A 26,909-nucleotide genomic window follows, 5' to 3' on the forward strand; every position below is an offset into this window, starting at 1 on the left:
TGGGCTCCAGCCTCCTTTGGGCCTCTCCTCGTGGGGTTGTGAGGTTACACGGGCCGGGCAGGAGCAGGACCACGAGTGCTCAGCTCCGTGGAAGCCGCAGCCGAGCTGTCTCCAACTGACTGCTATGATGGGAAGCCGACGCCGAGGCCGCGGCGTGACGCACCGCCACGCTCCGGCACTTCCCTGCCTCCGCACAGGGAGTCCCAAATCCCCCAGCAGCCGCGCCATGGAGGGCTTCCTTGTCACACAAAACCTCCCGGTGGGGGCTGAGGCAGCCGGGGCCACGTCTGGAGGTGAAGCAGCGTGACACGGCGCGGGGAGGCAGGCGAAGGTTTGGCCTCGTGGCCTCACCGGGATATTTCGCTCCGTGGGCATGGCGGTGCCGCAGGAACCGGACTCTCCCCGAGCTCATTCCAGTTTCATCCCCAAGCTCTGAACTCAAATTCGCTGCCTGGAAACACCACCAGTGCCCCCCAGTTTGTCCCAGAGGAAGGGGTCACTGGGGCTGGGCCCCATCCAGAGCCCCCAACCGGTGGCAGGGCCCCGTTTGTGCCCCAGTTGCGTCCCAGTTGTGCCCAGCAGGTGCAGGAGGGCTCTTCCCCATCAGGCCAGTGCCAGCCAGGCTCTCCCAACAGCTTTGGGGTGTGCTCCGGTGTTTTCCTGAATTGAAGACAATTAAAACCATAATTCCCCATTTTTTTTTTTACCCTTTTGCCCTTTGCCCACACAGGAGGAACATTTGCTCCTTCCAGCCCTGCCGTCCCCGGGGGGGCTCCCCAGGAGTGGCCCCCGCACAGCCCGCGCTGCTCCATCCCACCCCTGCCCCTCTCCTCTCCCACCCCCGGGGGGGGGCTTTGGGGTGCCCTGGCCCCAGCACCCCCCAGCAGCCGCTGCCCCCCTGGCCCCGGCACATCGGTGTTCAGGTCACGGCGGGGGGAGATGCACATCGAGGGTGGGTGGGCTGCACATCGGGGGGGGGCTACATATGGGGGGCAAAGGGGGGGCTGCACACCGGGGGGGGGGTGGCAGCAGGGGCTGTGCCGCGGGTCGCTGCTGCCACCTGCCGGCACCGGGCACGGCCACACACGGGGGGGGGGGGGAACCGCAGCCGGGCCCCCCCCCCGGGACCCTCCTGACCCCCCCAGGGAGGGGAGCGCCCCTCCGCCCCCCCCCACCCCTCCAGCTCCCAGACGCGACCCCCGGGGTCCTGCCCAGGGCTCGGAGCTCCCGCGGGGGCGGCAGGGGGTGGGGGGCAGCGGGGTCCCTCCGGCTCCGAGCCCCCGGGAGTGGGGTGTCCCCCCCCAAATTTCCCCCCCCCGGGGCTGCCCCGCGGTGCTGCTGCGGGACCGGGGCTCCCCGGACACCCCGCGGCACCGGGAGAGGCGCCGCGAGAGGGAGCCCGAGGCACGCGTGGCGGCGGCACTGGTGGCACTGGTGGAACTGGTGGCACTGGTGGCGCTGGTGGCACGGGTGGCACGGGTGGCACAAGTAACACGGGTGGTTCAGGTGGCACTGTTGGCACTGGTGGCACAGGTAGCACGGGTGGCACTAGTGGCACTGGTGTTTAACCCCTCTGGCCCCTAGGGAACTGGGGGGAACGGGGCAAATCCAGGTCTGGGTGCCTCTTCATGCGCTCCCCTTGCTCCATGAGCCCTGTCCCCCTGCTGTGTCCCCTGCCCGGGACAGTGGTGTCACCTCTGCAGCCCTCCAGCCCTGCCGTGGGACACAGTGGGGACCAGCAGTGGCCCCAAACCCATCCCTGGGCGCATCCCAGTCACCTGCAGCGCTGAGCCACAGGTCCCAGCAAGAAGGAATCGGGGCAGAACGGAGCTGGAGTCCCCTGGGGCATGGGGACAAGCTGCTGGGAAAGCCTTGGGGCTGCAATCCAGGACAGATGGCGTGGAAAACCAGGCACCGAGCACCTGCAGCTCGTGCGTCCTTCCCCTGCACTTGCTGCAGCCAAATCCTGGGGCCACTGCTATGGCTGGGGGCCTGCGTGTGCCCAGACAGCCCCAAAACACGTCCCAGCCCCGTGTCCCAGCGCACCTGAACACGTGTCCCGGTGCCAACACGCGTGTGCCCATGGGGAACGGCTCAGCCCTGACCTTGGCTGCCCAGACAAGGTGAGGTGTGTGTGCTTCAGGGCTGCAGCGTGCGGCACCGGGACGTGGGGACGTGGGGACATGGGGATTTGGGGACATGGGGACGTGGGATGGAGCCGTGGCGTTACGAAACGTCCCCGCATCCCCGCAGCACTGTCAAGGTTTAGCAAGCGAGCGGCTCCTGATCCAGATGAGCTTGGGCATCACAAAGGGCTTTGTATTCCAGGAAGCCTATTAGAGATTTAAATTATACAAATGGGCTTTTTACCAAAGATCCTCATTATCTGGGCATTTTCATTTAATCCTCGGCTATTCCTGCAGCCCCTGCCCCGCGCCCCCGCCGCGCTCTGCTTACCTTCACCGCGTCCTCCACAGGCTGTGCAGGGCCCAGGGACAAGGACAAGCTCCGGGGACAGCGTGGGCCCACGGGAAGGGGTCTGTGGGGCTTTGGGGAGCCCCTGGTGGGGTTTGCTGATGCAGCCTGAGCCCCTCTCATTCCCCCTCTCGAGAAGGAGGAGGAGGAGGAGGAGGAGGAGGAGGAAGGGGGCATCCCCTCAGCAGCACCCCACGTCTCTCCCCACTTAGCGAGCACGGAGGTGGGGAGTGGGGCTGCGCACCAAGCGAGTGGGAGGCTGGGGATGGAGGCATGGGGATGGAGAGGAGGGGATTGGGGCTGCTTTGCCCCCCCCAGCCTGGGGACCCTATAAACCCCTGGGGGGTTGGTGGCACAGCACGGTCCTGCCCGCGCCCCGCATTATCCTCTCCCTCCTGCAATCCATTCCAGCGCGGGGGATTAGGTGGGTTTAGGGCCGGGTTTGAGTCAGAAATGGGATGCTTTCAAATCATCCTGCGTCAGTTGTGCCCTCTGTCACTCATGCAGAGGGGGATTAAAATAGAGATGAAGATTATCGGAGGGGAAGAGGCACCCCCACCTGTGGGGGGCCCAGCTCCCCCCCCCACCTCCCCACCAGGCACCACTTTTCCCTATTTCCTCGCCTTTCTGCTCACACCAAGGCCCCATTTCCAGCCCCCTTAGCCCTTTCCAGTCTCCTTTCCTACAGCACAGGGGAGAGGCACAGCCGCTGTCCCGCTCCTCTCCTCACCATTTCCCTCAGTTTCCAGCCCAGACCCATCCCAAAACACCCTTGGGCTCGATGCTGGTCCTGTGCCAGACCTGTGCCCAGCCTGTGCTTTGGGCAAGTGCTGCTGATGGGCTTTGAAACCGAAGCAGTCCCCGTCCCCTGTCCTGTGTCGGGTTGGCATTTCTGCCTGGTGACGCCAGATCCCCCTTGGTGCATCCCCTTGGCCTCCCTGAGCGTGGTTTTGGTGTGAATTTGCCCCATCCTGGGTCTCTCCAGCAGTCCTCCCCCCCCCCCTCCCTGTTCTGCAGCGAGCGCCTGCCCCTGCCCCATTCCCCGCAGAAGGAGCCGGGGCTGTGGGTTTAATCCCTTTACGCATGTTTATTTGTATAATTCAGAGGAGAGTGCCTCTTCCTCCCATCTGCCCCTGCCATCTGCTCCCCATGATATTTCCGAACAATCCCGGGCTTTGCAAATCGATCGAGTGGCGCAGGAAGGCAGGGAAACCTGCTGGGGATGTCACCTCCGTATGGGCAGCATCTGGCACCACGGGCGCCTTTTCCCGGTGCGGGGGGCGGCTGCCGGAGGCCGTTTTGCTCCAGCCCCTGTGAGCAGGGAGCACTGAGCTGTCTCTACCTCTGGGGGCTCATTGGGGACCCCACCCAAAACGTCCCCTTCTCACCCCAAAGAACCTGCCCTGGCCCCCCTTGGGCTAGCAAGATGTGGGATAAACCCGTGCCCGGGATCTGGGGATGCCCAACACGGGCTTCCCGTAGCCCCCAGTTCTGCCACCCCCGGGGGCCCTGGGGCAGCGGCTTCCTTCTGAGGGGACAGGATGGGGACAGGCAGAGGTGCTGGCAGGGGGGCACTGGTGGCAGGGAGAGCGGTGCCCCAGGAATGGGCCCTAAATTCGGTGTGTGTGCGTGCACATGCGTGTGTCTGCGTGCCCTTGTGCAGCCCCATCCCGGGCCAGGATCGCACCCCACAGCAGTGATTTTTGTCACAGAGCCCTTGGGACCCTCCCCAGGGCCACATCGGAGCCCAGAGCATCCTCCTGGGTCTGCAGGCACCCGAGCTGCTGGCCTCGTGTGCCTGCTCTGGCGATCTCCCCGTGCTCCCAGTGCTCCCAGTGCTCCCAGTACGCCGTCAGCTCCCAGCTCCAGCCCAGCCCTTGCAGGTCACCGAGCCTTTTTCTGCCCTCACCCGGGGGTGGGCGAGCAGGGGCACGAGTGGGGCAGTGCCCTGGGGCCGGGGGCTGCTGCCGGTGCCCCCCGTGCCGCCCCCCGGTGCCGGTGCCCCCCCTCGGGCAGGGGCAGCGCCTCAGGGGGGGCCCGGCACCCCCCAGCCATGCTGCACCGTCCCGGGGGTGTCTGCTAAATGTGCCCCCTCCCGGGAGCATCTTCCCTTGGGGGGGTCCCTGCAGCCCCCTCCTGAGGTGCCCAGTTTTGGGAGGAGCCCCCGGTAATTCCCCCGCCCCGGGGGCATCTTCCCAGCGGGTGCCCCCCCCCGGGACCCCCTCGACCACCGCGCCCTGATGTGGGGAGGGGGCTCTGGCTTCAAGTGGAGACCCGCGGCCCCCGACCCTCCCCGGGGCTCCGGAGCCAGCCGGAGGCATCAAATATTAACGGGGGAGGCGGAGGTGCCAAAAATATCCAAAAATAACCCAAAATACCCCCCCCCCCCCCCCGCCGGGGGAGCTGGCCCAGATCTGGACCCAGAGCCCCAGCCAGGGCTGAGTCCGGCCCCTTCCCCTCCTCCAGCCCGCTGCGCCCCCCCCTCCCTTCTCCCCCCCCCCCCCCCGGTGCCACAACATGGCCCAATCTATTATGCAAATGACCCCGGAGGGTTTATTACGCAAATGCCGGGGGGTGGCTCCCCCGGGGCTGGTCCCGGCGGCTCAGAGGGGACGGCGGTGATGGAGGGGGGCGCATCGGCCACCGCCTCCAGCCGGGTGCCCAGGGGCTGCCAGGGAGCTCTGCCCCGTCCCTCTCCCCTCCTGTAGGGCGCAGGGAGCGGAGCCGGGCCGGGAGCCCCCCCCCCCAACACCATGGGGAAGCAGAACAGCAAGCTGTGCCCGGAGATGCTCCAGGACCTGCGGGAAAACACCGAGTTCACCGACCTGGAGCTGCAGGGCTGGTACAAGGGCTTCCTGAAGGACTGTCCCTCGGGCATGCTCAACGTGGAGGAGTTCAAGAAGATCTACGCCAACTTCTTCCCCTACGGCGACGCCTCCAAATTTGCCGAGCACGTCTTCCGCACCTTTGACACGAACGGCGACGGCACCATCGATTTCCGAGAGTTCATCATCGCCCTGAGCGTCACCTCCCGCGGCAACCTGGAGCAGAAGCTCGTGTGGGCCTTCAATATGTACGACTTGGATGGCAACGGCTACATCAGCCGGGAGGAGATGCTGGAGATCGTGCAGGTACGCACGGCCCTGGGGTGCGGGCAGGTTTGGGGCAGGTGCCCCGTGTTGGTCCCTGTGCGGGGCTGGGTGAGCCCTGTGGCTGCAGGAAGGAGCAGCCCCCCGGGGCAGACCCTGCTCCTTCATGTCCTGGGGCCAGGGTTTCCCCTGGGCACCCTATCCTGGGGTTTTTCCCGCTGCCCATGCATGTGGCAGCCACCCCGAGGACCTGGTGCAGGTACCCAGGAGCTGCTCCCCTTGCCCAGACCCCAGCCCAGCAGCAGCAGCATCAGGGGGTGACTGGTGAGGTTGTTTCATCAACATCTTGGTGGGCATCTCCCAACGAGAGCAGCTCCCAGCTGCCTCCTGCAATCCAGCTCATTCCCCCGGGACAGACACAAGCTGTGCTGGGAGAAAAATCACCCTCCAGTCTGGGTACATGGGCAGGGACTGGTCCCAGTGCGGGGAACCCCAAGCCCTCTGCCCCCCGCCTCGAGCTGGTGGCAGGCGCCCACCCCTCTCCCTGTCTCCCTCTCCCAGGCCATCGACAAAATGGTCTCTGTGATGAACGTGCCCGAAGATGAATCGACTCCGGAGAAAAGAACGGAAAAAATCTTCCGACAGATGGATACTGATAACGACGGTAAATGAGAGGAGATGGAGGGGATTAAGGGAAAGGTCTCATGGCTAAATCCGGGGGTCTTAGAGGGAGCCGCACGCACGCTGATTAAATGCCTCGCGTCCGCTGGGGTGGCCGGGGGGAGCCCCAGCAGCCGAGGGGTGGATGGGGGGGGGGGGTCCCTGATGTGTGTTGGTCCTGTGTGCCCTTGTGTGTCCGGGATGGGGCGGTGGTCGCCGCGCTGAGCCGTGTCCCCCCTGCAGGCAAGCTGTCGCTGGAGGAATTCATCAAAGGTGCCAAGAGCGACCCGTCCATCGTGCACCTGCTGCAGTGCGACCCCCGCGGCACCGGGCAGCTCTGAGCCCCTCCCCAGCCCCTCCCCAGCCCCCTGCCACCCCCGTCCTGCAGCCGGACACCATCGCCCACCACGGCCCAGCACGGTGGAGCTACTGCTGCTTCTCCAACAGGCGCGGGGATCCGGCCTAGGGGACGAAGCCCCGGTTGCTCGTGCCCCCCCCAGCACCACCAGCATGCACACACTGCACACAGGGCCGGGCCAGCCCCTTCCCCACGGCTGGAGCACAGGTGGGGGCCGTGGGGAGGGGGGGGTGCTTCTGGTCTTTTAATACCTGCAAAATAAAGTTTGTGTCGGTGCAGTCAGCAGTGGGGTGGGGGCTGTCAGTGCTGAGGGGAAAGGGTTCCCCGCAGGGTTTGGATCCAGCCCAGTCGCCTCCCTTGCTGCAGCCCAACGCCACAGGGATGGGCTCATGTCCCAGCCAGCAATGAGCAGCATCCAAGGTCCTGTGTCTGCTCCAGAGCTGGGAAATGCTGTGGGGTGGGTGCTGGGATGGGGCTGGGTCCCATCCCCTGCTCACAGCTGGGCGGTTTCCACGCTGTCCAGGCTCAGCAAGCCCAGGCACAGCCCGGGATCGGGGTCGGGGTTGTCCGCAGGGGCTGTCTGCAAGGAGACCTGCAAGCCAGAAGGGCTGCTCAGGGCAGAACCAGGGACTGAGAGCTTTGGGTGGACAAATCCTGCCCGCCCTGGGGCCCTGAGCCCAGCCGGCTCCATCCCAGCCCTGCACGGGGGCTTAGAGGGGATTCACCTTCTGCCGGCGCACCCTGCAGCAACAGCAGCTGAGGTGGAGGAGCTCGACGGCGAGCAGGAGGCAGCGGATGCTGAAGACGATCCCCAGCGAGCCCAGCATGAGGGAGATGAACCAGAGGGACAGCGTGGAGCTCTGCGGGGACGAGGGCCATCAGGTCCCCGCGTATGCCCCCACCCGCAGGGCGGGCACGGTGCGGGGTGGCCACGGGCCCGGCGGGACTCACGTAGACGCGGGTGGGATCGAAGGGGCACTGCCGGGCGAGCGGGGCGAGGGCAGCGTCGGTGAGGGCGCAGGGTGCCAGCAGCACCCGGCCCCGGCTGCCCAGCGTCAGCCCGATGGCGACAGCCAGCCCCGGCAGGCAGGACAGCGAGCCCAGGCTGCTGCTGGCGCTCAGGGCCAAAACCGCCCATTTCTGCAGGAGGGGAGAGACGAGGGAGAGCGGCGAGATGGGGCCGCGCACGGCCACCCGCCTGGGGTGGTCCCCAAGCGAGGGGCTGTGGGATGGAGCAATGTGGGGCTGAGGGGTTGGGGCTGCTTACGAGGGCTGCAGGGGCGAAGTAACGGGACAGCATGAGGGCAGATAAGCCACAGGAGATCGTCTGCAAGGAAGCAGAGGGAGGTCATCGACAGCAGGGACATGGACATTGTCCCTGAAAGCTCAGCCCCCTCCACCCAGTGACCAGTCCCTGTGCATTTAACCCCCCCCATTTCTGTGCGAGGAAGGCCTCTTTTAGCCAGGAAGTGGGGACAGAGCAGTGTCCGCCCTGCATCCATGTTATATCCATCCTGCACCCGTGTTACATCCATCCTGCACCCACCCCCTGCCCCCCCTGGTACCAGCAGAGCAGCGATGGCCGAGGCGGTGTTTGAGATGGCGTACTGCAGGGAGACGGCGTCCCGCAGGCTGACCACGAAGCGCAGCACGATGCCGTGGACGAGGGCTCCGGTGATGAAGTTGAGGTGCCCGACGATGAGGAGGATGAGGCCCGTTTTCATGAGGACCCTCTGGTGGCTGCCGGGATCGTGGTGGCCTGGGGAGGAGGAGAGGGGAGGCTGAGCACCGAGGCTGCGTGGTGCAGGGTGACCGGCACAGGGCATCTGGGAACAGCCCCAGAGGAGGTGACACGGCAATGGGGACGAGGAGGTTGCAGGGTGGCAGTCGCTGGCAGCCCGGGTATGCAAACCACTGCCCCAGCCAGCTCCCCTGGGATCGGAGCCATGGTGCAGGGACAGCAGCCGTGGGAACAGGGGTCCCTGATGGGGACCAGCACATCCTGGGAAGGAGTGGAGCTCCTCAGAGCAATGCAGCCCCCATGGGCGGCTGCCCCAGAGATGGGCACGGGCACCGAGTGCTCTAACAAATAGAGGCAGCGGTAGGGGAGTGTTTCCCCATCAAGACTGGGGCTCACGTTGGAGCCATGCAGGGCTGCCCTCCCTCTGTGCCTCAGTTTGCCCTGCAGGAGGCAGGGCTGGAGCCGCAGGCAGGGCTCAGACACCTCCCGTCACGATTACCACACCAGACCCGGACTCACCCACTTGGCACATCTTCAGCCGGCCGGGATCAGGCCATCAGAGCCCCTCAGCACCCCCAGGACCTGTCCTGAACTCAGCCCCTGCACCGGTGGCTAAATCCATCGGGGTCCCCGTGCTCCGGGGCAGTCCCAGAGCTGGGACGAGGCCATGGAGCTGCTCGCCTGCTGCACCCCGCTGTGGCTCCGCTTCCCGTCAGACCAGCTCCAGGACGAGCAGAGCAATAACTCCACCTTCGCCTGCCTACACGCAGGGGAGGCACGGCCCCATCCCCACCCCTGCGCTCCCCTTGGTGCCTCGCACCGTGCTGGGCTGCACCCTGCGGGCCTCCACACCACACCTCGGAGCCTGGTGCCCCACAGGGAGACCCCTCCGGCCACATCCTGCCCAGCAAAGCACCAATTCCGCCTCAAATTGCCATAAGAAAATGTCCAGGGGCCTGCACAGCACCACAAGGCCCTTCCTTGCCATGCTTGCTGCACAGCTCGTGGCAGACAGGAGGCACCAGTGCTTTAATTACAGGCACAGCAGCGCAGCCCAGGCCCCGGGAGCTGCTCTGGGGACAGGCCGGGTGTAGGGCAGCCTCCTGGCCTCTCCCTCGTGTCCCGACAGAGCCATGAGGCCAGCCTTAGGCCTCCTCAAGCAGCACTGGGAACGTGGCTCGGTACATGGTTAGTCCCTGTCCTTCCCCATGTACACAGCCCCAGCACACGGCTGGCTGGCCTGGTGCTTTGGGCAGAACAAGGCTGGCACCCCCGCTGCCTAGAGGCAGAGGAGGAAATGCACCCCTTTTCCCCAGGCCTGAGGCTAGGGCAGTGTTCAGACAGTCCGAAGGCAGCCACCAAGGAGGGGATTTCACCATAGACCCGTGGAAAGGATGAGCTGGATGCGAGTCGAATGACATCCAGAGTCTTTATTCAAATAGTCCTTTAGGATGGTTGCAGACATACAGACACATACATATTTACACTCTTACACACCTCACAGAGCCTGAACCAATAAATTAAAACAAAAAGAGGGTGGGGGATTGTTTTTTTTTTTCCTTTTCTTTTTTTTTTTTGTCACGTAAGAAACGACGACTCCCTGAGGCGAGGCCAGGGAGCCAGCTGCAGAATTGCAAACAGAAGCCAACACGGACACAACCCTGCCCCAAAAGATGCAATGACAGCGAGTGTGCTTTTCAGCAGGAGGCCACTTCATACTCTGGCTTCGATGCACTCCAGTTTGACTATTTCGTCCAGCCTGCACCCCTCGGCTTGGGCACAGTGGCTCAGGTGGGCACTTGGGCTCTCGGCACCTCTAGCTTTGGGGGTCTGCGGGCAGGCTGCTGCAGTCTGAGAGTGGGGGGAGTCGCACTCGTCCGAGGTAATGTCTGGCACGTCGTCCGACTGGCTGTCGGAGCTCTCCAGGTCGCTCCGTATGCTCTCAGGCTGGGCCAGGGTGATGTCCCAGGTTTTGCTGGCAATGCAGTCCTTTTGCTCACAGCTTTGGTGTTTGCACATCTGCTCCTGCTCACCGTCCTCTTCCTCCTCCTCCTCTTCTTCCTCATTCTCTGCCATTTGGGTGTGGACGTGCAGAGAGTCCTCTGTGCTGCTGCCGCTGGCCAGCTGGTAGTGACTGGGCTTGGCTTCGATGTCCACCTGGATCTCCATGTTATTGCACTCCCTGCAGAAACAAGCACCCCCGCGTTACTGCACAGTTGCTGGTTTTGGCCGCAGCCTGGGTCAGCACCTCGCTGGGCCAGGAGGATCACGCTGCCCAGACAGGAGCAAGATGCTGCTCAAAACCCCACAGCATCTGGGACACAACAGCAGCCGCTGCTCTCCTCGAGTTTCTCCGAACGGCAGCTGACGTCCCCCCAGGCTGAGAGCCAGGAAATGAATCAGGGAAGCACTGGAGACCCTGAGGGCATCAGGAACAGTCCCTGAAAGCCTCGGGCTGCAGATCCCCTCCTCAGCCTGCACACCACACAGAGAGCCTGCTCCCAAACACCTCCAGTCCTCCTCCTGCCCGAATAAAAGCTCAATCCTCCTGCCAGCTGCGAGAGCTGGAGCGCCCACAGCCAGCCTGGCACCCGCAGCACCTCGCAGAGCTCGGATTTTTCCAGGACACCCACGACCAACACTCTCCTCACCATCACACGTCCTCCTACCTGTCCTGGGGGTTGTAGGAGCTGATGATGGAACCAGCCATGGCCCGAGTGCTGGCGTTGTCGCTGATCGCCCCCAAGCTGACCGAGTCCTTGGGGAAAATCTCTTTCTGGACGTCTGCCTGCACTTCCAGCCTGCAGGAAAAAAAAAAAAAAAAAAAAAGAGGATTCCTCAGAAATGCCTCAAAGGGTCCCCGAGTGGCACCAAATAACCCCTGTCATGAGAAAGCAAGAGGCCATCTGTGCTGGCCTAGCCTGGCACAAGGGAGTTTAACCCCAAGGGTTCCTCTCAGTCTCATTTTTGGCTCCATTTAGGTAAACCCATTCTGTTTTCCATGACGAAGGTGAAGTTGTGTTTATGCCCATGACTCATGCAATTCCTGCGAAGAACAGATTTCCACAGATCTAGCACAGAGCCATGATTATATGCTGGCTGCCATATCAACACGTGTCTCTAATTACCCTGCAGACTGACTCACAGGCAAGTTTAAGAGGAAAACTGGTGTAACCTTCTGACTTGGAAAGCAGCAGCCCTGCCTGGAACAGCAGGCTCCCAAACCCCGAGGCTGGGATCAGAGCACTGGAGGATCTCTAAGTGGGCCGTGCAGGCATCTCTGGGCTCTTCCCAACTAACCCCAAGCATCAGCTCTGCAGTTTCATGGAGCTCAGAAGGGACAGAAACTTGCTTCTCTAGCTTTTGTCCTCTTTGCAAGAACCAGCCCAACAGCAGCTGCAGAAGTAGCCCGGTCTGCTGGGGCTGGTTATTCCACCACAGACCAAGAAATAAAGCTACCAGGACATGACTTCCCAAGCTCACAGAGGGCCACCCAGCCCCAGACAGAGCCCCAAGCTAAGCCTGCTCAGCCAGCACAGGCCCCAGGAGCCTTCACCCCTTTCTTGCCATGCCCACCACCCCATTTACCTGCTGTACTTGCCCTTGCCTCCCGAGAGGACACCGCCGCTCAGGGTACCCCCCGAGAGGGCAGCAAAGCTGGCTGTCTCGCTGTAGTTGCCCTGCATCACGCTGAGCCCATCCGTGGGGCTCCCACTGGTGCTGAGCACGCTGGTCAGCCCCTCGATGCTGCTTTCACCGATGCTGGGGTTCTTCAGGGCTCGCCAAGCATCAGCCACTGAGGAGAAGAACAGCACAAGAACCGGTCAGCAAGGACACCAGCCAGATGTGATGGTGGTGGCAGGGCTGAGGGTTGGACACCAGGCAGTGGGCTTCTTGCCTCAACCAGCCTCTGTGCCTCTTCCAGGGCAAGGAAGGGCCGAGATTTGGCTCAGAGCTACGCAGCTGATCACCAGCAGGTGACTGAAGCAAGTAACTCCTCCTAGCCAAACCCAAGATGCTCAGATTTGGGAAACACTAAGCCTGCCACCATTCCATTACAAGAGGCAGTGGCAGGGCCTTTCCTCCTCCCCTTCCCGCTTATCGCAGTACCTGTGATGGGTCCCTCATCTTCATCAAACTCTATCTTCACGCCCTTCCCGTTGGCGGTGCTGACTCCGCAGCCTCCACCGCGGCACAGCGAGATCGGCACCACGCCGTAGACGTAAGCCAGCATGATGGGGACTCCGATACCTGCACGCGAGGATGTGCTGAGTTAAGAGGGGCTTACGGCCGAGCTGGGCTAAGCAGAGAGGACCTTTGGGGTAGGGGCTCTCAGTTGTGGTTATTTACCCACTTTTACCCCATGGGAGATGGACGGTGCCCACTTACCAACACTGACAGCAGCAATGACCGGAGAGGCGATGACGGACAGCGTGACCCCACCGGTAATGGCCAAATTCCTCTTGTGCTTAGACGTTTTCTTTCCCTCATACCTGCTGTGGATCTGAGGGAAGGAGAAACACCAGGTGAGAGCAGCACCAGGCTGTAAACAACAGCCAGAAGACATCCACAAGCTTGTGCTTTTACAGCTGCGTTAGCCCCGAGAGAGCCCCATCGCGACCACAGATCTTGCAGATCAGATCTTGCAGGTGGGTCTGCGTTCAAGAAAAAGAAGAAGCTACAAATCCAGCGCTGACACCATTTCCTCCCTCTCAACGCCTCTTTACTGGCACAAGAGCACAACATAGCTCGGGGCAGCTGGAGACCCCCAACAGCATCAAAACGCACCGTGACCTGTGCCTGCGTGCTGCTCGGAGCCTGTCACTGTCCCACAGAGGCCGCAGCCACAGGAGGTGCCAAAAGGGACCTGGTTTCCCTTCCCAGTTCAGGGTAGAGGCACAGCAGCAACGCAACACGCGTTGAGAGAACTTCAGCCCGGAGGGCTATCAGCCCCCGTCCTCCTCTCCCCTCACAAAGCCCGGAAGATAAGGCAGGGCTCAGAAGAGACAGCTGAATTTTGGTTCTGTGGGGAGACCCGCCCTTCGTATCAGCTCTCAGTTGCTGGTCGGATGCCTCGAGCCAGAGACAGCCCCAAGTCGTGGATCCCTCAGCTCCAGCCTCGTGCATTTACCTTCCTCCCGACGTACACGGGGATGCCGATGACCATAGCAGGAATGGCGATGCCAGCAATGAGGGAAATGCCTACAGGAGCGCCGATCAGCGTGCCCAGCTGCCAGAGAATCTTCTTTTTACGACTCCATGGCTTTTTGCCCCAGAATGTGCAGCCAGAGGGGCTTTATGGAAGGGAAAAAAATGACGTTAAAACCTCAGCAATTCCTAAGCATCCCTGAGAACCCCAAATTCAACTTCCACGTGAACAAAACCCAAAGCTTAGGAAGTGGGTAAACAACACAAAAAAAAGGATCCCATGTCCCATGAAGATTAATTTGCTCCTTCCTCCAGGTGACTATCACACCACCAGGACTATGTTTGATGTCCACTATGCTAAGAGCTCTCAAATGCAACATATCAGGAGCAGATTTTTTTTTTTTTTTTTTTTTGTGAAGAAGTGTAGTGTGGGAAGAAAGTTCACATCTTTGGGTCAAAAAAGAGAATTTTGCTGACTGATTGTAGACACGAGGGGACGAACAGCACGCAGCCAAACACCTCCCAGCCCCGAGAGGAGCCCCGCGCCCTGCTCCAGCCCCCACCTGAGGTAATGCAGGTCCGAGATCTCCTTCATGCAGAGCCAGCAGAACTCGCAGCCGCACACGGCGCAGGTCATATGGTTGCAGCTCCCGTCGTTCATCTTGATGATGTAGGCGCTGCAGCGCGGGCACGGCTTGATGTCGTCCGCTGCAGGGAGGAAGCAGGGCACTGAGTCGGGCTCTGTGCTGCCAGGAGCCAACGGGGGGCTCTCACTGTGCAGGGGACCCCTCGCTTTCTGTGCTGGCAGATCGCCCTCATGAAGCACAAAGCAGGGATGGTACAACCAGCTGGCTGGGACGTTAGCTTATCATCAGGGTGAGAAGATAATGCTGATGAGACCGAGCCCACTGAAGTGATCTGCCTGGACAGCAAGGACTGGGGGCAATACGAGCTTTAAAAGCTCATCCTGGCCTGGCACAGGATGCGTTCCAGGAGGTGCTTCAGTGCTGGGAACAAGTCACACCTGCGCTGCGCTAGCTGGGACAATGGTGTAAGTCAGAACCATTACTGAATCGCTCCACTAAGGTGATTCACAGGCCAAGAACAACAGAGCAATCGAGAGAATATGGCATCAGAAAGCCTGAACCCAGCCCTCAGCAGCAGGCAGCGGGGCAGATGCTGCGCAGCCCCCGCTGGGCTCCTGGCAGGGCAGGATGAGGGTCCTGCATCTCCCCCTCAAGTCACGCAGCATGGGATGGCAGTTACGCAACGTCTGTCTGCGCAGCGGGTCGGGGCTTTGCTGGCAGCCTCTCTGACACTCAGCAATATGAAATCCAGCTGCTGAGACCGGCCCGCACCTTATTAATCACTGCGCCGAATCCAGCAAGAATGGGGTGGGGAAAAACCGCTGTCTCAGGAATCTCCCTTCCAGTGGCTAAGCGCTAAGCTCTTCCTGGCAGGGATCTCCTTTAGGAGGGTGAAAAAAAGCTCAGAAACCAGTTTTTGCTTGCTGGTTCGTACCACAGGCTGTGGTGGTATCCGAGCTGTGGGTTGTCAGGGCCCTCTAAGCCTTGGGATGCAGCTGAGCCACCTCGAACCGCTCAGGGCAGCTCCAGTGCGAGCACCAACGTTTTAACTCCTGGCACACAAGGCACAGTAGTGCTTTGTCTGAGGGGGGGGGAGGGACTTTAAGAAATGGCCTTTCTGCCCACTTCCAGAGTCAACACGGTTATTTTTAATGAACACTAACTCAGCAGCTCCTACAAGGCAGAGCAGGAGCCTGTGGGCTGGCATTTTTCCCCTGTACGTGACATTACGAGCACCTAACAGTGCACGCAGTCAGGCTCCCCACGCAGGGCTAGGCATCAACGCTGCTTTCTACTACTGCAACAGGCAAATTTCAAGTTGCAACAGTAAAAAGCACCTCGTTTGTTCACCATCTAGATCAGCGAGAAGCAAGAACATCCAAGATCAAAACGGCCACAACGTGGCTGGGGCGGAAGAGGGGAGCTGCAGTGCCGAGGAAGAACCCGAGGCACGTCGTCACCCATCCCTGCCCCGTTTCATGTTTTAATTTCTTGCAGGAGCCCACCGGGCTCGCTCTAACCCCGGGAGAAGGGGAAGTGGCTCTCGGGTTCACAGCCGCTCTCACCCACGGCTGCCGGGGACCCTCAGCTGCGGCACACAGAGAGCTCCCCGCAGGGCACTGCCACCGCCCCGGGGAGGAAGTTCTGCACGACCGGCGGCTCTTTCTCAGCTTCACAGGCACAACCACAGCACCCAGTGAGCTACAACGCACGATCCATACCCGGCCCGGACTCCTGCCCGTAGCTGAGGCCCGACGTGTGCTTGGTCCGTACGCGGAGCGTCTGCGCCCGTTGCTGGCGGGCCATGTCGCAGGTCTGGTTGGGGTGCCATATCTGCTTGCAGTGATAGCAGAACTCCGTCTGGCAGCCGTCCCTCTCGCAGGTCAGCTTGGGGCAGCTGGCGCAGCCGTAGGCAATAACCGCGTAGCTGGGGAAGGAAGACACCCGGCCAGTTAGCAAGAGGCAAAGATATCGAGCGACTGTCCCGTCATCCGGCCAAGTCATCGCGCCTGGGGGGCCCTCTCCAGCTGCAATTCTCCAACAGGCTGCTGTTGGAGAATGCCGAGCAGCCCCTGCCTTGCCTGGGGGGCACAGCAGCCCCGCTCCAGGGTCAGCCCATCCCGGGCGGCCATCTCATCACTGCCAGGTCGGTGTTCCTGGTTGCTGCGCTCCAAATTCCTGCCCTCACCAGTCCTGCGCCTTGCGCTGCAGGGCCTGGAGGTAAGCAGTGCTAATTAGGTTACTTGGGGCAGACAGCTGGCAACGCTGAGTCCTCTCAGTGAGCGCTGGCAGTCCTCACTGCCTGCTTGTACGGACCAGACGTGCCCTGCCCAGCCCTTCTGCCACTGCAGGCTCCCAGCACAGGCTCCTGCTCCATATACCCGTGGCTGCACACACACAAATACAAACACACACAAAACACACACACAAAAACCCCAGCTCCTCGGGACAGCCAGGCACACGGCCCAGAGGAGGCCAGGCAAGCTGAAGCCTCACTGGGCACTTTATCACCTAATGATGATTCTAAAAAAATAAATAAAAAAAAAAAAAAAAGTGGAACAAGCAGGGTTTCAATGTGAAGCTATTTCAAGAAGTAAGCCCTTGTTGATCCCCACAGAATTTCCTTTTTTTTACAGAGGGTGAAGAATAACGCCCTGCTTCTGGAGTAAACCAAAACTGGAGTAAAACCAAGTGAATGTGCAAGAGAGGGAAGTCAGGGTGCGCGACCAGCTCGCTTTTTCTGCTGGTAACGCCGTGTTTCCATGAGGAAGCGTGCACACAAAAGCCGAAGCAGCTCCACTACACAGGAGCTGGCTTACAGTCAGCGAGGATGAGGCTGCTGCCACTGGAGGGGCTGAACCGAGTAATTCCAGAAGCGCCTTCCAGCTCTGCGACACCAGCACAAACACCAAAGGGTATTTTTGTTGATCATCCTCAGCGTTTTCGTTAGTGGCCAGAGGAGAATGGCTCCCATTTAGGATTTTATATTTAGAGCTCGCGTAGCTCGAGTTGTATTGCCTCTTCTCGGAGGCAGCAGCGTGAGAACCGCTGAATGTGTCATACCACAATGATTCACATCCCGTGGGAGTTTGAGCAGCTTCGCCCTGCCAGGGTACGACACAAGCACCCAAGAAACAACATCTCTGCGTGGAGCACCGGGCTGGGGGGCGCGACGGCAGGGTCCCCACGAGCATCGGTGGCCGTGCACCCGCACGCGGGGCCGGAGAGGGCAGAGAGCAGGGATGCAGGCGGCCGGGGAGCAGCCAACTTGACCAAATCGACTCCTACGCATCTTGTCCGGGGAGAATCCCACCAAGCATCCGGACCCTGCCACCACAAGGCAGCCACAGAACTACCCCTGGCAAAAAATAAAGCCTCATCAGGCCAGCTGTGTTGGGACACACTGCTATTTCAAACCACAGCAGCAGGCTGGGAAAGCTCAGTGTAATATATTAAGCAGCCTCGTGCTCTAGATTAACCCCTCACTAGAGATTTAGGGTTTTTCTAGACACTCCAGCAGCTCCCCTATGAGACGAGACAATCCTCACCATTTACATTTCGCTGCGAGAACCGAGATGACAAACGTCAGGAACAAGCCCGCAGCTGCACGGAGAAAAACAGCCACACGGCTTCCTTCTGCGAGGGAAGGAAATAACCCAGCTCCAACCCCAAGGACAACTAGAAAGGAGCCATTGAAACGCCGTGCCTGGGGGTGGCCGCTGCAGGATCCGGGCCGCTAACGCGTGCCTCCGTCTCCACCTGACCGCTGACGCACCGCTTTGCTCAACGGCTGCTTCCTGGCTCGGCCCCGGCAGAGGTGAAAAGGGAAATTCTGACTTTCCCCCACGCAGCAGCAGCAGCAGGGATGGTGAGCGTCTGCCCGAGACCCCGGCGGGCCAAGGGAAGGCAGAGCCCAGCTCCCAGCCCCGGCCTCGGAGGAGCCGGAGCCTCGCCGGTTGCCTCCAGCCTCATTGAGGAGCTCAGCCCACGCAGCCCGCTTGGCTTAAAGCTCCTCTTGTTCTCGCCAGCTTCGAGGGGAGATGCAGCGTGACAAACGCCGGAGAGCAACGCCGGCTGATTGTAGCAAGGGGAGAAAAAAAAAAAAAAAAAAAAAAAATTAAAAAAAAAAAACACAAAAAGCTGCAAATATAGAAAATTATCGGTATTGCGACTGATGGTGCATCAATTGGCCAGCGTTCCCATGGCAACACGCTCCGGTGTGGTGCCGGTCCTCCTCCTCCTCCTCCCTCCTCCTCCTCCTCCTCCCGCAGCAGCACAGCCGAGCTGGTTCCCTTACGACAGCCCGCAGTAGGTGTGCAAGGCAGAGGATGCTGCGTGCACACCACGGCTTCGTCTGCCGCCGCCGCCTCGCAGCTCCCGCACCCGGTGGTGGGCGACATCCCCCCCGAAGCACCCAGCACCCCAAAACGCCCCCCGCCCCACCGCCAGGGGAAAGCCCGCTGTAAATAATTCACGGCCTGACTTTATATAAGCACAGCGAAAGGCACTTGCTGGGAAGAATGAATAGGGAGATTAATTCCTCCTGCCGCCCGAGGGCCGGGTCCAACAGCCTTTGTTTGGTGCTCCCGATGGATGGCACCGGTGGGCAGCGACCGGGGTCACCTCTTGGGAAGATGCCCACGTCCCGTGTTCCCAGCAAGGATGCTCTTGTCCACCAGATGAGCTATGAAGTGCCGTGGGTCTGCGCAGAGCCCCGAAGCGATGGCTGGATGGGGATCTGCCCGGGCTCCTTTCGAAGAGGCAGCGCCCTGCGGGCCGTGCCAGGGCCGGCTCCTTCCAGCGAGGCAACCCCAGCTGCAGATGGGGTGCTTACACCCATCCGCAGCCCACAGCAGCGCAGAGCTGAGGTGAGGTGAGCAGGATGGGGTTTTCTCCACCCAGCTGAGGGCGCAGACAGCAGGGGCATTCCCTCCAGCACCGCTCTGCGGGCGGCACAGCCGGCGCGACGTCCCCAGTGACACCGAAACATCAAGACCTGGCACCTGACCCTGCCCCAGAACCCAGCACCGCTGTCTGCTGCTACCTCTGAAGAAACGAGCCTTTATGCAGCAATGCTCAGGGGCCCCAAAACGGGTAACCTGAGACAGGTTAACTGGTTTGCACAGGAAGGTTATTACAACACTCTGATTCAATTTTCACAATCCTCCCACCACGCTTTCCACCCTGACTACTGGGTCAGATTTTCCTTTCATGTTCACGCTACCCAGAACTGCAACTCACGCTGCCTTCCAGCCAAACTTCGCAGCACTTCTCTAAGTTTCCCGAACAAAGCCCTTTTCCAGGCAGCTTTGCCTTACGCGTAAATAGAAACCTAACAGAGTCCATCCAAAGGAAAAGAGAAGAGAAAATGAAAGCAACGCGCAGACGAGTACAGTCATCGAGCCTGGGTGGACTGACTGACTGACGGACAGACAGACGTTTCCTCACTTAGGCAATGGCAATGAGTCAACATCACTGCTCTGTGCCATGCACTCACGGCCCCGCTGCAAAGAAGTGACCGTTCACGGTTCCCTCTTCCCCCCCCTGCAAACCGCAGGCTGCCCCGTGCAAGGAGCGCAGCAGCTCGCGGCGATACACGCGGCTGGGAAACTCCAGGCTTCCCATTTGGGCCGAAAAAAAGCCTTCTTTTAAATCAGGGAAACGATGGCTCAGCTAAAACCCCCTCCAAGTCCCATTACAAGGGCCGTGTCTGTCTGGATTTCCACGTTCCCCAAGGTCAAATCCCGGGATTTTATTGCGGATGGATGGATGGATGGAGCATTGTTTTGGTACCTGCTGACTCTCCCGAGCAGGTTGCTGACTGGCCAGCGAAGCAAGCCTGCAATTAGGGATTTTCACTGAACTCCATGTGAACAGAAGCAGGCGTTAGTGGCAGCACAGCACCAGGGGGGAGCTGCCCCTCCCTGGGCAGGGTGGGGACAGCAGCACCACGGCAGGTCCCACCTCCACAGGCAGTCCTAGGGTCCCCTATAGGGACACAGGGATCCCCCCCTCCCTGAGCTGTCCCAGCAGAAAGGGGACATAACCCAGTAGGGACAGCAGACCCCTCCCAGGCCGCCCCACAAGGAAGGGGACAGACAGACCCCTATGAGGACAGTCAGCCCCCTGTGGGAACAGGGACACCATTCCCCCTGAACACCCCATCAGCCCCCTGTGGGGTCAGGATCCCCCCTCAGACCCCCCAGCAGCCCCCTGCGGGGTCAGGGCACACCCCTGATGCCCCAGCACAGAGGGGGACAAACCCTTGTGGGGTCTGGGACCCTACTGGACACCCCAGCACAGAGAAGTGCAACCCCTTGCGGGGTCAGGATCCCCCCAGACACCCCGGCAGCCCACTTTGGGGTCAAGGACACCTCTCCCAGACCCTCCAGGAGCCCTGTACTGGGTCAGGACCTGCCTCCAGTCCCCCAAGCAGCCCTGTACGGGGTCAGGACCTCCCTCTAGTCCCCCAAGCAGCCCCGTATGGGTTCAAGACCCCCCTCCAGACCCCTTATCAGCCCCATACAGGGTCAGGACCCCCCTCCAGACCCCTTACCATCCCCTTACGGGGTCAGGACCCCTCTCTAGTCCCCCCAGCAGTCCCGTACGGGGTCAGGACGCCCCTCCAGACGCCTTATCAGCCCCGTACGAGGCCAGGACCCCCCTCCAGACCCCCTATCATCCCCATACGGAGCCAGAACCCCCCCCTCCCTTGACACTCACCCGCAGTCGGGGGCCGGGCACCAGCGGCAGTCGGGGTCGGCGGCGAGGCAGCGGCGCAGCATGAACTCCTCGTACTTGGCGACGAGGTGGGGGGAGTCGCGGAGGAGGCGGCGGATGTCGGCGGGGTTGAGGCGCTCGCTGCACTCGGGGCAGCAGATGTTGACGCGGGACTCGGTGATCTCGATCCGCAGGTACTGCCGCAGGCAGGCCCCGCACGAGCGGTGCGGGCACGACAGCAGCCGCGGCGCGTTCTCCGCCGGCTGCCGCACCAGGCACAGCGGGCACTCCAGCTCCTCCTCGCCGCTCCCCTCCGCGCACACCGCCGGGGGCTCCTCGGGGGGCTGCGGAGGAGGAGGAGGAGGAGGAGGGGGCGGCGGCGGGGGAGGCGGTGGGGCCGGTGGAGCGGCGGGGGGCGGCGGAGGGGGGGCGGCGGCGGCGGCTGCGGGAGGTGGCGGCTCGGCCTTGGCACGGCGGCGGCTGCCGGCGGCGGAGGCGGCGGCGGCGGAGAAGACGCTCTGGAAGGAGAGGCGGCGGCGGCGGCCGGGCTTCGGGCACTTGGCGGCGGCCGAGTGGATGGAGGAGGAGCGGGGAGACTCGGAGTCGCGCTCGGAGCCCATGGTGGCGGCGGAGGGGCTGTTCCCGGGACGGTGGCGGCGTGCGGGGTCCGGGAGGGTCCGCGGGGATCCGGGGGGTCCGGGGGGATCCGGGGGGATCCGGGGGCTCCGAGGCTCCGCGGGTGCCGGGGCCGCGTCCCGCCGGGCGCTGCCTCCGCCGCGCTGCAACGACAGCGGCCCCGCGGCCAGTGGGCGCCGCCCCGCCCCGCCCCGGAGAGCCCCGCCCACATCCCGCGTCGCCACGCCCACATCCCACATCGCCACGCCCTCATCCCACATCGCCACGCCCACCTCCAGCATCGCCTCGCCCATCTCTCACGTAGGCCACGCCCACCTCCGCATCGCCCCGCCCCTCTCATGTCGCCACCGCCGCCATTTCGGTTTTGGGCAGCGCCCCGGGCAGGCCCGAGGCACCAGTTCCCCCCCCATACTGACCCCCAGTTCTCCCCCACAATGCCCCCCAGCAGCTATGGGACCTCGTGGGTGCCCAGCCCGGTGGCCTCAGGGCCCCCTGCAGTGGCCTGGTCGTGCAGTGGGGGTGCAGGAGTGCGCTTGGCCCCTCAGAGCCCATTTTTCCCATTGGGGTCCCCCCATCCGCCCCCCGATCTCCCCACAGTGTCTGGAGATTTGCTCCCAGTGGAGCCTCCTGCGAGGGTCACTGCCTCTGGGATGGAAGGAAGGAAGGAAGGATGGGTGGGTGGATGGATGGATGGATGGATGGATGGATGGATGGATGGATGGATGGGTGGATGGAGGCACAGAGGGAGTAAATCGCCTGTTTACAAGTGCACAAACAAAGCCTCCTTCCCTCCTCACACCCCCTCAGCTCTCCTGTTACTTTCCCTGTGCTTTTGTCCACGAGTTCTCTGCCTTCCGTACACCCTCACCGAGTGGTTTCACCAGGCTGCCTGCTGCGACCGAGTCCTTCCCCAGCGCTTATGTTCCCCAAACGTCCGTCAGCTTCCCCCACCTCTGCTACGCTCATGGCTTTGGCCCAGCTGCAAGCTTTGCCCCGCACTTAGGACTGGCTTTGGAGTGTTAAATTCCTGCCTGGGATCAGCAGCCCTGTTATTAGCAAGCTAATTGAGCAGGAGAGCCAAGCAGTTCTGCTCAAAGAGAGGCCGTGGTGCTACGGGGGTGTCTGCGAAGCGACTTGCCCCAGAGCTGCCGAATTACCCAGCTCCGTCCCTGCCACGCTGCCAGGTCACATCAGCTGCTTGTGCGTGAAGATGCTCCGTGTTTCTGTGACACTTCGGATGTGGAGCCCTGACGTGTGTAAGGGTCCCCTCCCCACCTTGCTGGTGGGAAAGGAAGGCCAGAGACGGAAAGGGAAGGTGTTACAGCGGCGTAAATCTAGATGATATTGAAATCACCTACTCCCATCTGAGATAGGCTGGCGATGAGACATCTTTAAATGGCTGTCGCTACCCATCTGTAGCAGAGACTGTCTTGGTTTGATGATTTCACTAGAAAAATCACACCCCTGACTGAAATAGAGAAACCTGGGCAGGACTTGTGTGTGGGACGGGTCTCCCAGACAGCGCTCTGACAGCTCAGCCCTGCGTCCTTTTGCAGCACAAGAGCACAGACTGTAACTAATTGTGGGAAGGTTTCATCTCAAAAGCTAATGTCAGACAGGCCTGAATTACCAGTAGTGCAGACACAAACAGACAGAGAGCAAAACCATCTGGAGTCCCTGGGAAAGGCATCAGCTCGCAACGTGCTGACGGGGCAGGAACGGCTCCTCATTCCCTTACAGGAGGAATCGTGACACAAACGGGGCTGGGGGAGGCCAGGGGAGATCTGGGGGGCTCAGGCTGACTTCAGTGCCATCCTCTGCCTTCCCTGCTCCTGAGCTGTGCAGATCTTCTGTCAGTCCTCACAGGGTTGAGGGAATTCAGTGCTTTTAGGGTGCTGGTGGATATAGGCTCCTAACCGCCCTGCCCCAGCCGTGGTCCTGCTCGAAAACAAGTTCTCTGTGGTTTGAGGTGTTTCTCCGTGGAGTTTCCATAACCCTGGCCAGGAGCAGAGGCTCCCGCTCAGCGTGTTCGTGACTAAGGAGCAGTTTGAACCTGGTGGTTTGTTTTGATTCAAACCGAAAAAAAACAGGCGGAGTGGGGCTGGGAAGGAGGGCGCGCACGGAAGCAGGCTGCCAGGAAGGAGGAGAGCGGCTGATTGGAAAGGCACCGGGCTGGGAGGGAGATCAGATTAGCTGCTCCCTGGGGCTGCAGGGAAGCTGTCACCAGCCTGACTGCTTGACTGAGGGACATTTGAAAAGATAAACAAAAAAAAAAAAAAAAAAAAAAGAAGGAAAAAAAAAGGGGGGGGTGAGGGGAGAATTCAAACGCTCCAGTGAACAAATCCCTGCTCTGATAGGCAAATTTGCTCTTGCTTACGCTGGCAGAAAGCTGGAACACTGCTGACTTCCGACCCTGCTGCTTCAATCGGAGCAGGATTTGGCACGGGCGACTTTTAAAGCTGCCTGAAAACGCCGTGGCTCCCAGGAAGGCTTCCAGCAGCAGTGCGGGGAGTGCTTCATCCAGGCACCGACTGCAGCCAGCGCTCACTGCCCGGTGCCGGTCACCGCCTGGACGGGAGCAGGGGGGAGGCTGAGCAGGGCTGGACCTGCTACGAGAGGCACGGGGCCGCTTTCCAGAGAACTGCCTCGCCACCCACAGCCCAAAAAACCCTGCGAAGCAGGGTGACTGCTCTGCCGCCGGCTTCAGGGAGGAAGAACCCTCGGTGATGTAATGAAAACTCCCCTCTGTCATTCAGAGAGTGAAAGCAGAGGCTGGCTGCCGGGAAGGGATTGTGAAACTCCGCTCTCAGACCGGGAGCATTTGCATGGAGGCAGCTGGGTGCCGTGGCCGGGAATGTTGCTGTGGTGGGGCCCGGCAGGCTTTGGTTTTTCACCCCCTTTGGTTTGCAGCTGGTGAAATAGAAACGCCGGCTCCTGGTGTGTCCCCGTCACCTGGCAGCCCCTGTGCTGGTTACCCAGATCTCACAGGGCTGGTAAATACCTGCCCGCTGCTCCTGTCCACAGGGCATAGAGGGGTCCGAAGCAGCTGTTTGGAGGCACACAGAGATCCACGGTGCCTGAGACCCCCAGGTCGTTTTGGCACTGATGTGAGAATCCTTCCCTGGAGCCGATTTTTCTCTAGAAGTACGTCGCTCTCCTCAGGTTTTCTCCCTCTTTGCCCAAACAGGGACAGGGAGATTCACAGCTCACGGGCCATGTTTCAGAGCAGATGAGTTAAGAAGAAATCCAGCTCATGTTGCGGCTCCCTGAAATGGCCACATCCAAGATGGGATGGGGAAGGAGGGGAATGGCTTTACCCCAGGAGCAGGAACAGAGGAAATCTTCCTTGTTGCTGGATGGGGAGCCTCTGGAGTGACTCAGCTCCAGTCTCTGAGCAGGATGAGACCTTTGGCCCTGCTGTGGTGGCACAGCCAGGGCTCTTAAAGGGATCTGGGTGCACTGAGCTTCCCCAAGGCCAAACTGCAGGTGACACATCACGGGGAACAGCCTGGGCACCCTGCAGACAAACCTGAGAGGCTGCCATCGTCTCAGCACCGAGATGGAGGTGAGAGGGACAGACAGACCCACATCACCCAAAAATAGCTTTAGACCTCTCAGCGGTGCAGCAGGGACCTCATCCCAGCCCCTGCCCCGAATTGTTTTGGCAGGAGAACAGCACGGGCATCCCTTGTTCCTCCTCCTGGCATCCCAGGTCTCCAGTGTGCAGGGCAGGGGTGGCAGCCTTGGTCCATGAGGGGTTCAGCGAGGCTTAACCCAGGGCTTTGAGACCTGCGGGGACGGACGCTTTGCATACACGAGGTAGCAGCTGTGTCCTCGAGAGCTGAGCCTGGTTGGGGTCATTTTCTGCACAGCCCTGGGGAACCACTGGCTTGTAATGACAATGCACTCTGATCATTTCTCAGATGGAGATGTCATTAACGGACATTTATTTCTGTCCAGGGAGGACACCAGTGGCTGGGGAGGGCTCTCCCCAGAGTGCAGCTCCGCACACGCTTTCTGGATTGATCTAGTTAGTTCATGTTCTGTTTGCCTCTTGTGGCCCCATGGGATGTGCTCACAGAAGAGATGATTCTGCTCGATTCCCTTTGTCCCTGCTGGACTTAATAAGGACTGACATTCTTTTAAACAAAGAGCAAAAGGCAGGAGACGGGAGCCCTGGGTTCAGAAATTCAGGGCTTTCTCCAGAGGATTGCTCCGGTTTGCTCTGCGGCTGCACCTCCTCTCCCCTCCACCTCCCCATCCCACTCCTCTCCCTCGGAACACCCCCGCGCAGAGCACCGCCACGTTCTCCTCCCTGCTGTGGCTTTCCATGGAAGATGCTGTCACATGAAATCCCGGGAGAGAGTCGCCACGTGGAGTGCTGTGAAAGCATCGTGCAGCTCTGGCCGACCAGGCTTGCAGACGGGGGAGCGGCGTGCTCCCCCTCCTCGAAATCCTGAGCGCTCGTAGGGGTGGAGGGGGGGAGTGGGGAATCATCCTGTGAGCTTGGGAGCCACCTACGCACCCGGCAAGGCTTGTCAGCAGCTGATAAAAGCGGTGGGAGGTGGGGAGATCGTGAGGGGGAAAAGCTTGGAGGCTCGAGAGCCGGTGTAGCCCCCCATCCTGCCCCCCCTGGGCTCAGCTGGGCCACAGGCTTGGCCCTGCTCTGGGTGCACTGCCCTGAAAGGAGAACCCGAGCAAGGGCGCAGAGATAACTCCCGATTACTTCAGCAGTGACGTAAAGGTGGGAGCGTTAAGCAACTGCTTATAATAGTAATCTGACATGCTTTTCACCTCCACAAAAGAAGCATTTCCTTTTGTAACAAAAGCACAGGCTGTTCTGATTTGTTTATATACCTGCCGTCCCGCGCACTCGCTGTACAGATTCGTGGATGGAAGTGACAATGATCCCTGCTCTCGATTCACTCTTCCTGGTGACCTGCTATCCCTCACGATACGGGATTTACAGCTGAGAAGGTTTAGCTCAGTAGGGTGCTGCCATCGGGATCTGCCATGGTCTGATCCCTACGATACAAGGAAGCAGCCAGACTCCCTCCTCACCCGAGCTGTTAAACAGACAATTATGTGTTTGGTGTTGGCATAAACACAGGCAAATTAGTCACTGGAGAAAACCCCAGCGCCTGCGACAGCTGGTTGTGGTTAGGAGAAGGTGGGGGTGACAAATGCCTCTGGCAGCAGGAGGCAGCTGCCCGTCGGGGCTCACGGTGCCAGTGCTGGTGGCCGGCACTCAGTGGGGACACCGAGGGACACGACGGGGCAGGAGCCTGGTGCTGGCACTGGGGGCTCTCCTCTCTCCGCGATGGCAGCTGGTTTTTGGGGTGCTCAGCATCCTGCGGGACGTGAGCAAACCTGGCCACAGTAGAAGCGGTGAGAATCAAGGTGAAACCTTCAGGAGGACAATTTGTGGGGTCTGGGGGGGTTTGTTCTGCCCGCAGACAGCAGATGCAGAGAAGTTACAGTGCTGGCACGGGGCT

At 61.0% G+C, this 26,909-nt stretch overlaps 3 protein-coding genes across 3 annotated transcripts; 1 reads left to right on the top strand and 2 right to left on the bottom strand.

Moving 5' to 3' along the window:
• Positions 1-5,228: 5,228 nt before the first annotated feature.
• Positions 5,229-6,565, top strand: HPCA (hippocalcin). Its single transcript, XM_032202415.1, has 3 exons — positions 5,229-5,606; positions 6,126-6,228; positions 6,468-6,565. The coding sequence occupies exons 1-3, from the start codon at positions 5,229-5,231 to the stop codon at positions 6,563-6,565; spliced, it is 579 nt and encodes a 192-aa protein (XP_032058306.1).
• A 510-nt stretch (positions 6,566-7,075) lies between these two features.
• TMEM54 (transmembrane protein 54) lies at positions 7,076-8,408 on the bottom strand. Its single transcript, XM_032202489.1, has 5 exons — positions 8,148-8,408; positions 7,850-7,909; positions 7,534-7,722; positions 7,308-7,442; positions 7,076-7,174 (listed from the first exon to the last, which is right to left on the bottom strand). The coding sequence occupies exons 1-5, from the start codon at positions 8,406-8,408 to the stop codon at positions 7,076-7,078; spliced, it is 744 nt and encodes a 247-aa protein (XP_032058380.1).
• Positions 8,409-9,736: 1,328 nt separating this feature from the next.
• On the bottom strand, positions 9,737-21,408 carry RNF19B (ring finger protein 19B). Its single transcript, XM_032202414.1, has 9 exons — positions 20,782-21,408; positions 15,780-15,985; positions 14,035-14,179; positions 13,455-13,617; positions 12,713-12,827; positions 12,434-12,574; positions 11,912-12,119; positions 10,993-11,124; positions 9,737-10,505 (listed from the first exon to the last, which is right to left on the bottom strand). Exons 1-9 carry the CDS (start codon positions 21,396-21,398, stop codon positions 10,037-10,039), a joined length of 2,196 nt encoding a protein of 731 aa, XP_032058305.1. The 5' UTR covers positions 21,399-21,408; the 3' UTR covers positions 9,737-10,036.
• Between the last annotated feature and the right edge of the window lie 5,501 nt (positions 21,409-26,909).

The sequence above is a fragment of the Aythya fuligula genome, chromosome 23 (genome assembly GCF_009819795.1).
Source record: "Aythya fuligula isolate bAytFul2 chromosome 23, bAytFul2.pri, whole genome shotgun sequence".
Lineage (NCBI taxonomy): Eukaryota > Metazoa > Chordata > Aves > Anseriformes > Anatidae > Aythya > Aythya fuligula.

Coding starts and splice junctions, on each gene's coding strand:
- HPCA (XM_032202415.1), top strand. CDS start 5,229: ATGGGGAAGCAGAACAGCAAGCTGTGCCCGGAGATGCTCCAGGACCTG. Junction 5,607..6,125: donor AGATGCTGGAGATCGTGCAG/GTACGCACGGCC, acceptor TCCCTCTCCCAG/GCCATCGACAAAATGGTCTC. Junction 6,229..6,467: donor GATGGATACTGATAACGACG/GTAAATGAGAGG, acceptor TCCCCCCTGCAG/GCAAGCTGTCGCTGGAGGAA.
- TMEM54 (XM_032202489.1), bottom strand. CDS start 8,408: ATGCCCTGTGCCGGTCACCCTGCACCACGCAGCCTCGGTGCTCAGCCT. Junction 7,443..7,533: donor TCGATCCCACCCGCGTCTAC/GTGAGTCCCGCC, acceptor TCGTCCCCGCAG/AGCTCCACGCTGTCCCTCTG. Junction 7,175..7,307: donor GCAGGGTGCGCCGGCAGAAG/GTGAATCCCCTC, acceptor TCTGGCTTGCAG/GTCTCCTTGCAGACAGCCCC.
- RNF19B (XM_032202414.1), bottom strand. CDS start 21,398: ATGGGCTCCGAGCGCGACTCCGAGTCTCCCCGCTCCTCCTCCATCCAC. Junction 13,618..14,034: donor TCGGACCTGCATTACCTCAG/GTGGGGGCTGGA, acceptor CCTTCCATAAAG/CCCCTCTGGCTGCACATTCT. Junction 10,506..10,992: donor TCCTACAACCCCCAGGACAG/GTAGGAGGACGT, acceptor TTGTTTCTGCAG/GGAGTGCAATAACATGGAGA.